Below are 18,078 nucleotides of genomic sequence, written 5' to 3'. Positions count from 1 at the left end.
AAACTACTGACAGACTAAGTTTAACTGCTTTGAAAGGGTTGTGTGGGTGGACCCATTGCCTTCAAGTTCAAGCTTTTTCCTGCTGAAACTGCCAACAGTTATGCCAAATATATCAATGGTTTTGCAATACAGAGAAACATCTTCCAGACTGAAACAAGGAAGTCTGACTTTTGTTGTTGTCTGAGCACAGACAACTAAGCAGTAAAGAGCAATGCTAAATAACCGTGATAGCCAGAATGCACGAATACTGCATAACAGTGACAGAAAATGCTATAATACAAAAAGAAAAATTACCTGCATCAAATCTATTTTGTCATAGTCTTCCCAATGTTTGTAAATACTTTGGTTAATCATGTCATATACTTTGTCCAAGGGAAATATGTCAGATCCCTGAGTTAGCTCAATGACAGTGTGCAACAGAAAGCAATGGGAGGGTGGGGTGGGAAAAAGCAAATAACAAATGGGCCAGATGGGATCCACCCGACGATACTGAGACAAGTGGCAGAGGAGCTGGCCAAGCAGCTTACCATCATTTATCGGCAGTCCTGGCTATCAGGGGAGGTCCCAGTTGACTGGCGGCTAGCAAACATGACGCCCATCTACAAGAAGGGCTGGAGGGCAGACCCGGGGAACTATAGGCCTGTCAGTTTGACCTCAGTGCCAGGGAAACTCATGGAACAGATTATCTTGAGTGCCATCATGCAGCACTTAGGGCAAGCAGACAATCAGGCCCAGTCAGCATGGGTTTATGAAAGGCAGGTCCTGCTTGACGAACCTGGTCTGCTTCCATGACAAAGCGACGCATTAGCATTAACATTGAAGTTCTCGCCTCTTAAAAATGAGCGACAGTGCATGTCCAGGTGAAGACACAATCCTGTTTGATGCTGGAACAACCCTCTTCAAAGCCATAGAATATCCTTTGCTTTTATTTTAGTAGAATTAATGTCTAGTCACAATCTCTCCCTCCTTGCATAGATCTGAGGATCGCGTCGATGCAGAGAGCACAGCGCAGCTTCAGTACATAAGGATTTTATATCTGCACCACAGTATCCTAATAAACAAAACCCACATGTTACATCAGTCAAGGCCCAGGTTTACAATATGCAACATTCAAAGAATTTGTAAAGCCCAAACCAAACAAGTTATCAGGGACTGGAAAGTGCTACCGCTCTGCAAGGAAGTTTTGTTATGTTGCTCACTGCCTGCTATGTCTCCTCATCCCCCTCCACGAGCCTAGGAGATGTCCTTCTGTAGCCTTGTACTTGGCATTGCCCTTGCCCACATTGCACTGATCCAGGAGGAGCCCTAAATCCCACTGGAGGGACAGGATCTCCCTTCCCAGAGGCTGGGGTCAGGGCCTGTCTGTTGGACTTCACGGGACACATCAGGGTTTCCTCAGCATCAAGACCACCTTTACATGGCCTGGTATCCCCATCATCACTGCTTGCACTTTTCTGCTCTAACAAGCCCATGGGGGGGCTTTGTCAGGAATGTCCCTCAGTGGGACTCATTAACGCCGTGAGAGGCTTTGGTGTTTGCCTCTGCATTCTCTACTTGAAAAATGCCTTCTATTTCCTCTCAGTGTCTGAGGCTCCTGGGCTCTGCCCAAACCCACCGGGAGGGTCAGTAAATGCCTTGGGCTGGGCCTGTGCTGCTGAGCTGGGACAGCTCATTGCATGGAGGGACGGAACTCCTGGCAAGCAGGCAGCAATGCAGAGACACAGCTCTGTCCAGGAGTATCTCCTCTGCAAGGTGCAGCAGGGCTGGGGGCACTGCCTGCAGCAGGCATGGGGAAAGGAGAGAACTGGGAATGAGTTTCAGGGCATCCTGGGGGGGAACGCAGGGGGAGAGCTTGCTGGGGGAGATATCTTCACAGCCAGCTCCCCATGGTAGGTCTCTGGGTGCAGGACAATGCTGCTGTGCACCCCGCCAGGCTCTCCTGGAGCTGGCACAGTCCTCAGCCGATGGGAGCTGTCAGGAGGACGCTCGGTGTTGGACTTGAAGGGCAGGCAGGGTTTGTGTGCTGCAGGGTCAGCATGCAGGGCCCGAGGGCTCCCTTCTCTTGGGGCAAGATGCAGGCTCTGCAGCCGGGGGGTGCAGGCAGGGGTGGCCAGGGCTGTGGTGCAGAGCAGGGTCCCTGCTGTGCTCCAGGGACTCTGTGCTGGGGCAAGGTCTCTGCTGCCTGCCAGGCTCAGCACTCAGCCTGCCCGGGAAGCTGCCCAACGGCTGTGGTGAGAAGCTGTGGGTGGAAGGAACCTTCTGGGCAGGGCAGGGCAGGATCCTGCTGCTGCCCAGAGTCTGCTGCCTGGGGCAGGCTGCTTACAGCCCCACACCTCTGCAGGGCATTGCACAGTAGAACTGCAAGGCAAGAGCTACCTGAAGGCAATGCAATTTCTACAGTCTCTGTTTCCATTTCTCTGACTGGGTGCTGAGGCAGAGGGATGGTAATGGAGTAGTAACATCTGTATTAGAGACTAAGGCTCCTTGAGCATTACTGCCGCTTTGAGGCAACTTTGTTGTTTCTCAAGGGATTATTTGACCTTCTCCTCATGTTCTGAGATCAGAGAGATGTCCTTGGCCTGTGGACTTCTCAGATGACTCCTGGTTCCCTTGTACATGATGCCGTAGACCAGGACGGACTGCTACAAAGTCCACAGCACAGTCCCCTGCTTGTTGTGGCACCCTCAGAGCACCAACCAGAGGTAAGCCAAGGAGCTGCAGAAAGCTCTTCCTGAAGTCACTGAGGCAGTGTGGTGTTTGTAGGGTATTCTATGAGACATGCAATGGATTTTGGTCAGAGAAGTAAATAAATTTTGCACTGTCTTTGCTTCTTTTGGACAGGCTCCCTTGATCAGAGATAGTACATGTGTAACAGCAGCTCCATCACGGAGTTCCTCCTCCTGCCATTCAGAGACACATGGGAGCTGCAGCTCCTGCACTTTGGGCTCTTCCTGGGCATCTACCTGGCTGCCGTGCTGGGAAATGGCCTCATCCTCACTGCTGTAGCTTGCAACTACCGCCTCCACACCCCCATGTACTTCTTCCTCCTCAACCTTGCCCTCATTGACCTGGGCTCCATCTCCACTTCTATCCCCAAAGCCATGGCTAATTTCCTCTGGGACACCAGGGCAATTTCCTACTCAGGATGTGCTGCACAGGTCTTTTTGCTAGTCTTTTTAATTTCAGCAGAATTTTCTCTTCTTACTGTAATGGCCTGTGACCGCTACATTGCCATCTGCAAGCCCCTGCACTATGGGAGCCTCCTGGGCAGCAGAACCTGTGCCACCATGGCAGCAGCTGCCTGGGGCAGTGGCTTTCTCCATGCTGTGCTGCACACTGCCAATATATTTTCATTGCCTATCTGCAACGGCAATGTTGTGGACCAGTTCTTCTGTGAAATCTCTCAGATCCTCAAGCTCTCCTGCTCAGACTCCTACCTCAGGGAAGTTGAAGTTCTGGTGGTCAGTGCTATTCTATTTGGGGGTTGTTTTGTTTTCATTTTGCTGTCCTACGTGCAGATCTTCAGGGCTGTGCTGAGGATCCCCTCGCAGCAGGGACGGCACAAAGCCTTTTCCACATGCCTTCCTCACCTGGCTGTGGTCTCCCTCTTCATCAGCACCATCATGTTTGCTCAACTGAAGCCACCTTCCATATCCTCCCCATTCCTGGACCTGGTGCTGGCAGTCCTGTATGCGGTTGTGCCTCCAGCAGTGAATCCCCTCATCTACAGCATGAGGAACCAGGAGCTCAAGAATGCCATGTGGAAAGTGATGACCAGGTGTTTTTCATAATCAATTAACATTCTTGCCTCTCCTCTTCTGAAAACCATTGAAAACCTTACTCACCATAGGCGATGCCAATTGGTTTTATTTGTTGTTTTGTTTTGTTCTTACTTTCCTGTAATATTCTGAGTAATTTTGTTCACTTTGAAATAATATCCCTCATCTTTGTTCTAAATTTAAACCATATGAAGTATATTTTTTTTCTTATATCTTTTCTCTGAGGCCTTTTGTATGACTACAGAGGCAGTGACCATGTGCAGAGGTGGAAGGAAAAGGGTCGTGGCCCAGCAACATGGCCAGGGAGCACCAGCACTGGGTCTAAGCAGAGCTGACCCTACCTGCCACTGCCAGCCACTCCTGCTAAGCCCTGCTGGTGATGTAAGATCGGGCTGCTCCTGTAGCTTGGTGCTAGCTACTAGCTTGCTGCTGTGTGGCTGTGCTGGGACCAGAAGCAGGGCCAGTGGGCATTTTGGTGACACAGCTAGCCTCTAGAACAGCATTTCCCTCCTAAAAGGGACGTGTCTGAAGGCTCAGGTTGTGTTTTGGGGTTGCTGTCACATCAGTACATGCTCAAAGAGCGTCCCAAAGGCTTCCCGGGACATAGGATGTCGGGAGACAAGAGCAGACTCGGTGCAGGGGAGACATGGGAACAGAAACTCTTTGCAGCTGATACTACCAACAGGCACATTGTACGCACATGGAGAGAGGAACAAGAGTGAGCCCAAAGGCCATCAACTATCCCTAGGGGTGACATGAAGGCCAGTGGGGCAGACAGCATCTCTATGTCCCTTCATCCTGAGAGTAACGTCCATGGGGCATCTGCCTGAATAGCACAGAATAGTCCAGGTGGAAAGCACTGTCAGAGACTGACTAGTCCAAAGTGCAAGACCTAAATGCAGCTCTTGTGAAAGGCCTGGCCACTCCTGTATCTTAGTGCTAGTGCTGTTGTGTGGCCATGCAGCAACTGGAGGCCAAAGTGCAAGACCTGAATGCAGCTCTGGGATGTGCTTCCTTGAACCTCCAAGGTCCCGTGCCCATTCCTCATGCCTCGGGGCATCTCAGAGGAGGGCAGAGCAGGGTGATTCTCCACAGGGCTGACGTGCCTCCCAGCCTCCGGCAGTGGCTGCAGGAGCCAGGGGGACCCTGCAAGCGCTTCAGTACTCTGCCTGTGTGTGTGTGCAAGGCAGGGACTGGTGTCTCTGACCAGCCCTGCATGGATGAGCAGTGCACGAGGCCAGCTCAGATATGGGGACCTCCCAGAGCCCTGACATTATTCTGGGTGGTTGGCCCCAGTGTTCCCTTGACATTTGTGTCACCCTTCTTGCACAGTTTTATTGCAAGTATCCCTCTCTGCTATGTCATGCTACCTTGTCTTTCTGGACTGGTGGTGACAGCCAACTGGTGGCTGTTGGTGACAGCCAACAGGGCTTCAATAAGGGCAGATCGTGCCCATCAACTCTGGTGACAATCTCCAGTGGGCTTACAGCATTGGTAGTACAACATCTGTTGGTACGTAGACAGTGTGATTGAGTGCAGTCTCAGTGAGTTTGCTGATGATGCGAAGCTGGGTGGTGCAGTTGACACGTGGCAGGGAAGGGATGCCATCCACAGGGGCCTTGACAGGCTTGAGAGATTTTCCTGTGAGAACCTCATGACATGACACAAGGCCAAGTACAGGGTCCTGCAGCTGGTTTGGGGCAATCCCAAGCACAAATGCAGGCTGGGTGGAGAATGGATAGAGAGCAGCTGTGAGGAGAAGGACGTAGGCATTTTGGTGGATGAGAAACTCCGCATGTGCTGGCAATGTGTGCTTGCAGCCCAGAAAGCCAAACATTTTCTGGGTGGCATCAAAGGAATTTTGTCCAGCAGGTCAAGGGAAGTGATTTTTTTTCTCTATGCTGCTCTCGTGAGACCCCACGTGGAGTACTGCATTCACCTCTGGGCCGCAAGCTCAGGAAGGGCATAGAAGTATGAGAATGAGTCTAGAAGAGGCCAAAAAGATGATAGGAAGGCCAGGGTATTTTTTCAGTGAAGACAGGCTGAGAAAGCTGGTTCCCTTCAGCCTGGAGAAACCCTACAGTAGCCTTCCAGTACCTAAAGGAGGCCTACAGAAAAGCTGGGGAGGGACCTTTTGTCAGGGACTGAAATAGTGAGACAGGAGCCCGAGTGGGCAGCAGCTGGCAGGAGGCGAGGAGAAGCCAGGAAGCGCCTCCTAATGCTGCTGTTGCCAGCAGAGACAAGGCCAGGGCTGAGGGAATGGGAGAGGAGGGGGCTGGAAGGATGGTCGTGAGGTCCCAGGCGTTGTGAGGCCTGGTTGCCCTCCAGGAGATGTGCTGGCCAGCAGGCCTTGTGAGGTCACCCAGCATGTCACAGAGTGCCCCAAGGCAGCAGTGATGGCACTGGAGAGGCGATTGGCAGAGCCCAGCCAGGGGCTGGCTGTGGGTCCCCTCTGCTGCAGCTGCCTGACAGAGCATGGCAGGAGGAGGGCAGGCAGGGCTTGTGGCCGCCGTGTTTACGTTTGCCTTGCCACAGGCTGCTGCAGGGCTCTGGGCATGCTCACCACAGCCGCATCCCCTTGGAAGGCACCACTGCTTCTGGGACAAAGGTGGTTCTTGGCCTCTCCAACAACCTCAGGGCCAGAGTCAGCCACAGCACTAGGAAACGGAGGTCCATGAGGTGCTGGCACCCCTGCTGCCAGGCCCAGTGGAGCCCTGGCACAGATTTTCAGGGGAGTAGATGGTGAATTTACATTGTCCCATCACATCTCACCCCATCAGGCTGATGGGGATATTAGCAATGTAAGGGTGTACTGTGCACGTAGTACCTTCTTGGGTTTTTATAGTAAGCATCGTGGCACTCTGAAAGGTGTTTGACATTCCTCCCACTCCAACCAATCTGCCTGTGGGAGTTTTTATAGTTTTTAAAGTAAGTTGGGTTTTATAGTAAGCATTGTGGCACTTCTTGGGTTTTTATAGTAAGCATCTTGGGTTTTTATAGTAAGCATCGTGGCACTCTGAAAGGTGTTTGACATTCCTCCCACTCCAACCAATCTGCCTGTGGGAGTTTTTATAGTTTTTATAGTAAGTTGGGTTTTTATAGTAAGCATCATGGCACTTCTTGGGTTTTTATAGTAAGCATCTTGGGTTTTTATAGTAAGCATCGTGGCACTCTGAAAGGTGTTTGACATTCCTCCCACTCCAACCAATCTGCCTGTGGGAGTTGTCATGGGCTAAGCAGAGGGCCAATCTTTAATGGGAATGATGGTAACATCCGCTCCAATGTCCACCAGCATCTTGCATTGACTGGAGTGTGGGTGCTCAGTTATTCCAAGCATTGGCTGATGCTAGGTTATGTCGGCAGCCCAAAACACCTTGGGGAATCCGGTTGCTCCCCTGATAGAGTCCAGAGCCAGTACTACTGCTTGGAAAAGAATCGATTGAGCAATTATAGTTCTCTTTGGTATTGACAACGGTGGAGACAGCATCCAAGCTATAGTTTGGATTTGTCCATTATGCTTGGCATCAATTATCCCCAGAAAAACAAACAATCCAGTCAAAGCTGTACTTGATCGTTCTAGCTGCTATGCACTGTAGTCATTCCCAATTGGCCCTTTGACACAGAATCACAGAATCACAGAATCTCTAGGTTGGAAGAGACCTCAAGATCATCGAGTCCAACCTCTAACCTAACACTAACAGTACCCACTAAACCATATCCCTAAGTTCTACATCTAAACGTCTTTTGAAGACTTCCAGGGATGGTGACTCCACCACCTCCCTGGGCAGCCCGTTCCAGTGCCTAACAACCCTTTCAGTAAAGAAATTCTTCCTAACATCTAACCTAAAACTCCCCTGGCGCAACTTTAGCCCATTCCCCCTCGTCCTGTCACCAGGCACATGGGAGAACAGGCCAACCCCCACCTCGCTACAGCCTCCTTTGAGGTATCTGTAGAGAGCAATAAGGTCACCCCTGAGCCTCCTCTTCTCTAGGCTGAACAAGCCCAGCTCCTTCAGCTGCTCCTCATAGGACTTGCTCTCCAGGCCCCTCACCAGCTTCGTCGCCCTTCTTTGGACCCGCTCAAGCACCTCGATGTCCTTCTTGTAGCGAGGGGCCCAAAACTGAACACAGTACTCGAGGTGACATTCAATGGAACTTTATGAACATGAGTAGCCCACAAAGTTGCATCTGTTACTGTGGAGACAGCCACTCCTGTGCTCTCTCTGGTTCTGGCTGAGCGGGTGTCCATGGTGGTAACCATGGCAGTGGGACTGCAGGTGGCACTGAACCCTGTGTTAGCATTACATTTGGAGCCCTCCCTTGTGGAAAGTTCCTTCTTTGACCTGGAGGCAGGGGTGCTTGTGTCACACTGCCCTGCTCATCGCTTCTCTTTACATTTCCCTGCCGTGGCAGCAAAAGCTGCCCTTCTGCATTGTATTTAGAGCGGCATTGGCTTGCTCAGTGGTGTCCCTCCCACACCTGGGACACAAAGTGGGTGGAACTGCCGGGGGCATGTGAAGACTAGGTGGCTCAGATCTCCACATCAATAGCATTTTTTCTGATCCTTGGGGTCCTGACTGATGCTTAGTGCTGTTGCAAAAGCGGATGCCAGCAATTCAGTATGATGTTCGATAGAACCCATTCAGTTACACGCCTTTATCATCTGAGCTATTGTTGTATTCACAGGCAGAGCCTGTAGCACCTTTTTTACGATTGGTATTTGTGTTTTCTACCACTAGCTTTTGTAGCAAGGTTCCTTTTGCTTCCCGATTGCCAATCTGCTTATATAGTGCCTCGCAAAGCTGATCTATATACTGCATGTATGGTTCAGACACCCCCTGCTGGACCTTTGTAAAGGACTGCACGGGCTTTGCAGTCTCTGGGATTCTTAACATTGCCTGGAGGGCTAGGATCGCAGTCAGCCAGAGGATATCTGGATCTAGACGTGCCTAAAGGCGTGGATCCACTATCGGGTCTGTACCCATCAGTTGAGGCATACCAGATCTGAAAAGCAGATCCCCTGACTGCCTTTCTAAATTTTGGAGCACTGCGTGTTCACACAAGGCTCTCCATTTCTCTTCCCATAATGATTTTTGTGTCGGAGTTAATATCATGGCCGCCATTTGTCGTATGTCAAAGGGGGGTTAAAAGCTGTCCTGTCATGACATTCTCCAGCAGGGACTGCATACACGGGGCCAATAACCCATAAGTGATCACCGTCTTACACAGTTCTTTAATAAGGTACCGCTGGAAGCAGTTCCAGTCATTTTGCCCACGATCCTGAACTTGGACTGGAAAATGAGCCCTGCCCCCTCTTTCACCCCCCGCCCCTCCCCTTCCCCTTTATTGCTTCTCTATGAAGTTATTTCCAATGATCAAAGGTCAAAAGGATCCTCCGCAGGCGGCGCTACTGGCCTTGTGGGCAGTGGCAACAGCGGGGCGCTGAGGGCTGCTGAGATATTGAACAATCTCAGGGATCAAAGGGACCCCCCGTGGGCAGTGCCGCTGGACTTGTGGGCGGTGGCAGTGGCAATGCTGACATGCTGAGATATTGTCTCTGCCTCTGTTCCCAAGTCTGTCAGGTTTACTTCCTTTGGCAGTATGCAGTCACCGCTTTTTATTTCACCCGCCTGCGTAGCCTGAGCGGCCACTGTCTGTACCCTTTTTTCCATTTGCCATCATCTCAGTGTCTCAGTTACTAAGTGCCAGGTCGTCATCACCTCAGCAGCTGTTGTATGTCCCCATGAGGCAGCATCCCATATAGTTGTCCCTGTGTTCTCCCAAGTTTTTACCTCAAACACGACCAAAGCTGTTGCTGGGGGCCCCATTTTTTGTAAGAACTTTAGCAATAGTTTCACTTTATACAGGTCATCTTTCACTCCTCTTCTTACCAGAAATTGAGTCAGTAGACTCTTGGCGCACCCAGCACTGTTTGCTTGCCTCTAGTCATTTAATAAATTGTAAACTTTAATTGCAATCCTATTTGGGACTCAGTCATTTATTACAGGCCTCATCCACTTCCTCTTTCTGATCCAGTGGCCTGTGGTAAACAACCACCACAATGTCACCCCTGTTGGCCTGCCCTTTAATCCTCACCCATAGGCTTTCAACTCACACTTTGTCCTCCCCTAGGCAGAGCTGCATAGATTTATAGATGTCATCCTGTACCTTAACACCAGCATCCCTGATGATATCCCACTCCCCCATCGAGTACAGCTTAAAATCCAATCAATTAGCCCTGCCAGCTCATGACTGAGAACCCTCTTCTCCCTTTGGGAAAGATGAATCCTGTCCAATGTTAGCAAGCCTGGTGCCAGGTAAGTTTTTCTGTCACCAAAGAACCTGAAATTTTGGCGATGACACCAGACACAGAGCCATGTGTAAATGGACACAATCCTTTTGTTCCTGTTGCTGTCAGTACTGGGGAAAATGGAGGAGAAGAGATGACTTGTACAGCAAAGTTCCTGATCATCCATCACAAATCCTTGCAGTCCCTTTTGAATGCTCTTGGGCTATGTGTTGCTTCTCCTCCCAAATGCAGGACAAGCAATGGGTAATAGTCTGAACCAAGTTGGGAAGTCTCCTTTTGATGTCCTTAACCCAGGCCCCAGGAAGGCAGCAGACTACCCTTAGAGAAAGGTCCCTTCTACATATTGGACCCTCTGTTCCCCTGATAGTGGAATCACCCACAACTAAAACCTGCCTTTCCTTCCTCCTGCCGGTGGTCACTGTACAGGGGGTTGGCCTTTCCAACCCTCGCAGTATCTTTGGTGGAGAGGGATTGTAGCCTTCTCCATCCATCGATTGCCTTTCAGCCTCCAGGGCCTTATACCTGTTGCTCAGGTTTACCTGATAGGGTGATATGGGTGAAGGCAGATTTTACCTGCCACCTCAAGCCTGGACTTGGTTCCATTCATTCATATCCTTGCAGCTTCTGCCTTGTGTCTGCTGGGAGATGAATACTGCATTCCCTTCATGTTGGGTAATTTCTGGTGCCTGCTCTTGTTCCAGAGAGGCCAGAGTTAGGCACCACCAGTCTATCTCTCTCTCTGAACCCCAGATGTCCTTTGTTTTTTTCAACCTCTTTTCATACCTAAGCTACTATGCAGAGCAGGTCTTTCACCCTCTCACGTCTCATGCAATTGCTGTCACTGCAGCTGCCCAAAGGTGGTGTGAAGCTTTGGCACTCCCTACAGCCTGACACCTGCATGGCTGCATGCATTTTCAGAAGCTCAGTTTAGGTCCCCACCTCCTTTTTGGCAAGTGTGGAGGTGGCCTTCTGCTGACTGTTTGCAATGAGTGGTCTCTAACGGGAGCTAACTGCAGCACCCTGCCTGCATGAACAGACACACAGACTGCCACACCATACCCTGACTGGCGCCCCGTGCCCTGTTTGCCTGCTCAGTGCACAACACTCCTGGTTGTTCGCACTCCCTAGGGGCTTCCTTCATACTACAGAGGGAAACCCCTGCACACTTTGATCCCCTGCTTGTCTGCAGAATACCTCTTCCCTGGAGCCGATCACCTTGGCAAGTGAGAGTCACTGTAACTGGTTCAAATTGGTTTAAATACACAGGCATGATGAATAACTAGGTTTAATGGTGAACAACAATTCTAATGAAACTGGAAAAATAAAACACAAAGCAAGAATATAAATCAGGCTTGGCGTATCACGAGTAACGTTCTGAGTGATTTTCAAAAAAATGCAGTCAGCTTATAGCTTATGAAATACACCCAATCCTGAGTTTCCACATTACATCCTTGAGCTCCTGGTTCCTCATGCTGCAGATGACAGGGTTCACTGCTGGAGGCACCACTGAGTCCAGAACTGCCAGCACAATGTCCAGGGAAGGGGAAGAGATTGAGCGGGGGCTTCAGGTGGGCAAACATGACTGTGCTGACAAACAGGGAGACCACAGCCAGGTGAGGGAAGCACGTGGAAAAGATTTTGTGCCGTCCTTTCTGCGAGGGGATCCTCAGCACAGCTCTGAAAACAAACACATAGGACAGAGAAAAGGAAACAAAACAATCACCAAATAGAAAAGCAATAAGCACAATCATCACAGCTTCCCTTAGGTAGGAGTCTGAACAGGAGAGCTTGAGGATCTGGGGGATTTCACAGAAGAGATCCCAGGCATTGCTTTGCATGAGAAGTATTGAAAAAGTATTGGCAGTGTGCAGCACAGCATTGAGAAAGCCATTGCCCCATACAGCTGCTTCCATGGTGGCACAGGCTCTGCTGCCCAAGAGGCTGCCATAGTGCAGGGTCTTGCAGATGGCACCTCTAAAACCTCTCCTTTCCTCCCTATTCCTTCAGAATAGGAGCCCTGCACTGGGAAGCTCTCTACCAGTTAGGGCCACACCAGTATGGTGTCGTGGAGGATTATAGGTCCCTTGCCTGAGTGGACACACTCCTTCTAGTGCAGCCCACTAGTGAAGCCCAAGGTTGCCCACAGAGTGTTTGGTCTCAAGGGACTGCTTTTCGAAGCTAACTAGGCTTCTTTAGGTGACCTTCTGGATCAATAGCAGTGGGAGAGGTCAGGCAATTGAAATAAATCAATAAAGAATCTTACTCAAAGGGAAAACTCCCTTAGTATCAACTGCTCATAGAAATCTGCCTCATTCATCATCCTCCTGAAATCTCCTGAATTAGATGTACAAGCCCTGAAGCCTTGAAGGAACTGCTGGGCAGAAAGAGGGCACAAGAGCACTCTCTGCACTGTAATGAGCTGAAGTTTCTGGGAGTTTTAATCGGTCCCACTGGGGACCATTACCACCACTACTCCCCTATGGACTCGTTAGAGAAGAAAACAGGAGGCAGTGATGACAGACAAGCAAAGGCAAAGTAAAGGTGGCCCTGACGCTGAGGAAACCTTGATGTGTCTTATCAAAGTAAACACCAAGGCCCGACACCCAGCCTCTGGGAAGAGAGCTTCTGTCCCTCACACTGCTCTGCAAGGGGCAGTGGGATATGGGGGGTGTGATGGCAACTGAAGGACAACAGTACAACACCACTGCACCGGGCTGCAAGGAGGCCACAAGGTTCCAGTGCCAGAAGCACAACGTGTCATCTCATAGGCTCTAGTGGAAGAGACAACAGCCATAGCCACGGGGACAAAGACCTCTGCTCTGTCAGGGCCTTCCAGCCCTTGTCAGTGCCCTTGGCCATCTCCCCACAGGTTGTCCTATTCAGTCCCATGCCTGAACCACCTCCCCTTCAGCCTGGGAACATCCAATCTGCTTCCCCACCACAGCATCTCCCTGCCCATACTAGGAACTCCTTGTCCTCACTGCCTTTGACTTGAAACACAAGCCATGGGCTGAACCAGACTCCCTCTGAATCACCACAGCACTGCCCTTGGAGTGGCATTTCTTTCTCCTCATCACCACGCTGGACCTCCAAAACAGCAGATTATGGTGGCTTTCCTTCTCATGATTTTTCCCCTTAGCCAAAATGTGCCATCATCTCTGAAAGCAGATTTCCAGCTCTCAGGAGCTCCTACAAGTCTGCCCTGAGCCTGTGCTTCACCAGACCTTAGAAGCAAAGGTCTCTCAGCCTTCTCACACATGACCCTAGCCCTGTCTTGGCACACCTTCTCTGAACCCTCTCCTTTCCTCCCTATACCTTCCGAAAAGGAGTCCAACTCTGGAAAGCACTCTTCCAGTTAGGGCCATACCAGTGTGGAGTCATGGAGGAATATAGGTCCCTTGCCGGGGTGGATACACTCTTCCCAGGGCAGCCCAATGTGGACATGACCATATCTGTGTTTAACACTGCCGGCTCATATGGCATCCCTGGTTGTGCCCAGGCTCTTTTCCTCCAGGTTGCTCTTCCTGCAGTCCAGTCGAAGACTGCTGTGATGTATGGAGTTATTCTGCCCCGATGCAGAGTATCAGAAGCTGGGAAAGAGAGGCTCTCTTCTCCTTGGAAAACAGAATGAGATTCATTTGCGAAATCCCAGAGTTTCACAAGGTCCTCTGCAAGGAAGATTTACCCTGCATGAATGAGTCTCAGGTTAGGAACCATGTAAAGAAACTGAAAACCTTGAGCACAGCGGCCACAAGCCCTGCCTGCCCTCCTCCTGCCATGCTCCAGCAGGTGGCTGCAGCAGAGGGGACCCACAGCCAGCCCTTGGCTGGGCTCTGCCACCCACCCCTCCAGTGCCATCACTGTTGCCTTGGGGTGCTCTGTGATGCACTGGATGACCTCACAAGGCCTGCTGGCCAGCACATCTACTGTGGGGCAACCAGGCCACACAGCGGCTGGGACCTCACTACCATGGCCCTTCCAGCCCCCTCCCCTCAGCCCTGGCCTTGTCTCTGCTGGCAGGAGCAGCCTTGGGAGGCACTTCCAGCAAAGTGGGAGCTGAGATGGGGCTCTGTGGTGCAGAGGAGGCCCTATGCAGAAAATCTGAGGTTAAACAGCAGCTTTGCAGAGGGGGTCTCCATTTTGGTTGAGCACGGGAGGCTTCTGGCCATGAGGGGGCAAGGGATGGGTCAGCCACAACTTCTCTGGGCAACATGTTCCTGTGACCACCACCCCCAAAGAAAAGAGTTTCTTCCTTATATCTAATTTTAAAGTACCCTCGTTTAGTTTTAAAACATATAAAAGCTGCCTTTATGTACTGGAGGGCTGCTATAGGGTCTCTCCAGGTTGAAGAGAACCAGCTTTCTCAGTCTGTCTTCACTGAAAATTTGCTCTAGACTTTCAATGACTTTTTTGGCCTCTTCTAGACTCCTTCTAATTCTTCCATGTCCTTCTTGAGTTTGGGGCCCCAGAGCTGAACGCAGTACTCCAGAAGGTGTCTCCGTGGAGCAGAGCTGAGGGAGAGAATCATCTTCAACCTTTGGGCCAAACTTCTTTGACGCCGCCCAGAATACGGTTTGCTTTCTGGGCTGCAAACTCACATTGCTGGTGCAAGTTGAGCTTCTCATACACTAACACCCCAGGCCTTCTCTTCAGAGCTGCTCTCCATCCATTCTCCACCCAGCCTGCAGTTGTGCTTGGGATCGCCCCAATCCCGTTGCAGGACCATGCATTTTGCCTTTCTGAACCTCATGAGGCTCTCACAGGAAGATCTCTCAAGCCTGTCCAGGTCCATCTGCATATCATCCCTTCCCTCCAGTGTATCGACTGCACCACCCAGCTTGGTGTCATCAGCACACTTGCTGAGACTGCACTCAGTCACACTGTCCATGTCACTGACAAAGTGTTAAACAGTGCTGGTCCCAATGCTGACCCCTGAGGAACATCACTCTTGGACCCCTGAGGATCTCCACTTGGACACTGAGCTGTAGACTGCAGCTCCTTGAGGGTGACCATCTAGCCAATTCCTTACCCACCAGGTGACCCATTCATCACATCCATGTCTCTCCAACTGAGAGACAAGGCCATCATGTGGGACAGTGTCAAATGATTTGCATTAGTCAAGGTTCATGAAGTGAGTTGCTCTTCCCCTCTCCACCAATACTGGAAGCCCATCACGGAAGGCCACCAGAATTGTCAGGCACAATCTGCCCTTCGTGAAGCCATGTTGGCTGTCACAACCAGTTCAGAAGAAGGGTAGTGTGATTTATCAGAGAGAGGCATTTGCAATGAACCTGGGCAAGGAGGGTGACAGAAATATCACAGGAATACTGGGGGATGTTTCTAGAGACCCACACAGAGAAATGTCAGGACTCTGTAAGATGCCCACATCTGAGCTGGCCTCATGCACTGCTCATCTACACGGGGCTTTTCAGAGACACAAGTCCCTGCCTTGCGCACACACACACACAGGCAGTGTACTGAAGCGCTTGCAGGGTCCCTCTGGCTCCTGCAGCCCCTACCAGAGGCTGGGAGGCACGTCAGCCCTGTGGAGAATCACCCTGCTCTGCCCTCCTCTAAGAAGCCCCATGGCATGAGGAATGGGCAGAGGGTCCTTGGAGGTTCAAGGAAGCACATCCCAGAGCTGCATTCAGGTCTTGCACTTTGGACTAGATGGCCTCTGAAAGTGCCTTCCACCTGAACTATTCTGTGCTATTCAGGCAGATGCCCAGTGGCTGTTTCTCTCAAGATGAAGGGACCTGCAGACAATGTCTGCCCCACTGGCCTTCATGTCACCCCTGGGGATAGTTGATGGCCTTTGTGCTCAGTCTTCCTGTGTCTGCTGGCAGCAGCAGCAGCAAAGGGTTTCTGTTCCCGTGTCTCCCCTGCACATGGACAAGACCCTGCCGCTGACCGCCTCCCACAGTGGCTCTTCCGTGGCCATGGGCTGCTCAGAGGTGCCAGGCCTGGCAGAGCGAGGAGCCTCTTTGGACTCTCTTCCTTGGGCACTTTCGGATATGACAGCAGCTCTGAAAGCAGACATGATCCTTTCTGGCATGGCCCTTTTAGGAGGGCAATGCTGTTCTGGAGGCCAGTTGTGTCACCCAAGTGCCGACTGCCTGTCCCTGCCTGCGGTCTCAGCACAGCCACACAGCAGCTCTGGCATCAAGCTACAGGAGCAGCCAGGCCTTACACCACCAGCAGGGCTCGGAAGGAGAGGGTGGCAGTGTCAGGAGAGCAGCTCTGGATGGACCAGAGCTGGTGCTCCCTGGCCGTACTGCTGGGCCTGACTCATTTTCTCTTCCCCTCTGCACATGGCTGCTGCCCATGCAGATAAGGTCTCCCAAGAAAGATCTAAGAAAATGTCACTTTAATTGGATAACATACAGAAGCAAAATGAAGAATTATATTTCTTTGTGGACAACTTTCGTAAGAATAAAACCAAGAGAAAAATAATCAGAACAAGGACATAAAAGAGGCTTTGCTTATCAGGAGTACCTTTAAGAAGGATTTGCAGAAATAGGCTGTCAGTTTATTGCTTATGAAATACAGCTGCTCATCAATTTCTGTACAGCATCCTTGAGATCCTCGTTCCTCATGCTGTAGATGAGGGGGTTCACTGCGGGAGGCACCATCGAGTACAGAACTGCCACAACCAGGTCCAGGGAAGAGAAGAAGACAGAGGGGGGCTTTAGGTGGGAAAACACGACTGTGCTGACATTTAGAGAGACCACAGTCAAGTGAGGAATGCATGTGGAAAAGGCTTTGTGCCATCCCTGCTGTGAGGGGATCCTCAGCACAGCCCTGAAGATCTGCACATAGGACAGAGCAATGAAAACAAAACACCCACACACAAGAAAAGCACTAACCACAAGAACCTGAACTGCCCTTAGGTCCGAGCAGGAGAGCTTGAGGACCTGGGGGATTTCACAGAAGAACTGGTCCACAACATTGCCGTTGCAGAGAGGCAGTGAAAAGGTATTGGCAGTGTGCAGCACAGCATGGAGAAAGCCACTGCCCCAGGCAGCTGCTGCCATGGTGGCACAGGCTCTGCTGCCCAGGAGGCTCCCATAATGCAGGGGCTTGCAGATGGCAATGTAGCGGTCATAGGCCATGACCGTGAGAAGAGAAAGCTCTGTTGAAAACAAAAAAACTAACAGAAAGATTTGTGCAGCACATCCTACATAGGAAATGGCCCTCGTACCCCAAAGAGAATTAGCCATGGCTTTGGGGAGAGTGGTGGAGATGAAGCCCAGGTCGATGAGGGCGAGGTTGAGGAGGAAGAAGTACATGGGGGTGTGGAGGCGGTGGTCGCATGCTACGACGGTGATGATGAGGCCGTTTCCCAGGACAGCAGCCAGGTAGATGCCTAGGAAGAGCCCGAAGTGCAGGAGCTGCAGCTCCCGTGAGTCTGCAAATGCCAGGAGGAGGAACTCCGTGATGGAGCTGTTGTTACACATTTACTGCCTCTGGGCAAGGGAGCCTGAGAAAACAAAGAAATGACAGTGCAAAATTTAATTTCTTCTCTGACCATGACCAATCCCATGTCTCATAGAACACCTTACGACACAATAATCTTTGCCTCATTCCTTTCAGGAAGAGCTTTCTGCAGCTCCTTGGCTTACCTCTGGTTGGTGCTCTGAGGGTGCCACAACAAGCAGGGGGCTGTGCTGTGGAGTCTGCAGTGGTCAGTCCTGGCTTACAACCACAGGTAGAAGGGAACCTGGAGTGATCTGAGAAGTCCACTGGACAGGGACATGTCCCTGTTGTAGGACATGAGAAGGTCAAATAATTCCTCAAAAAAGAACAAAGGTGATGTTTGCACTGTAATGTGTCAAAGAACAAAGGTGGTGTTTGTATGCTGACATGTGTGAGATGCCTCAGACCTACAGAAATGCTCAAGGAGCCTTAGTCTTTAATACAGACACTACTACTCCATTACCATCAGACTGCTTCAGCTCATAAGCAGGAAAATAGAAGAAGATTGTAAAA

At 50.9% G+C, this 18,078-nt stretch overlaps 2 protein-coding genes across 2 annotated transcripts; one reads left to right on the top strand and one right to left on the bottom strand.

The window, feature by feature from the left end:
* The first annotated feature begins 2,768 nt into the window (after positions 1-2,768).
* LOC137846071 (olfactory receptor 14C36-like) lies at positions 2,769-3,791 on the top strand. The gene has a single exon (XM_068663692.1). The coding sequence runs from the start codon at positions 2,865-2,867 to the stop codon at positions 3,789-3,791; it is 927 nt and encodes a 308-aa protein (XP_068519793.1). The 5' UTR covers positions 2,769-2,864.
* A 12,834-nt stretch (positions 3,792-16,625) lies between these two features.
* LOC137846070 (olfactory receptor 14C36-like) lies at positions 16,626-17,201 on the bottom strand. The gene has a single exon (XM_068663691.1). The coding sequence runs from the start codon at positions 17,199-17,201 to the stop codon at positions 16,626-16,628; it is 576 nt and encodes a 191-aa protein (XP_068519792.1).
* Positions 17,202-18,078: the final 877 nt, after the last annotated feature.

The sequence above is a fragment of the Anas acuta genome, chromosome 30, assembly GCF_963932015.1.
Source record: "Anas acuta chromosome 30, bAnaAcu1.1, whole genome shotgun sequence".
Taxonomy (NCBI): domain Eukaryota; kingdom Metazoa; phylum Chordata; class Aves; order Anseriformes; family Anatidae; genus Anas; species Anas acuta.
Note: the sequence above shows the minus strand (reverse complement) of the source record. Positions and strands in the feature narration are given on the sequence as shown.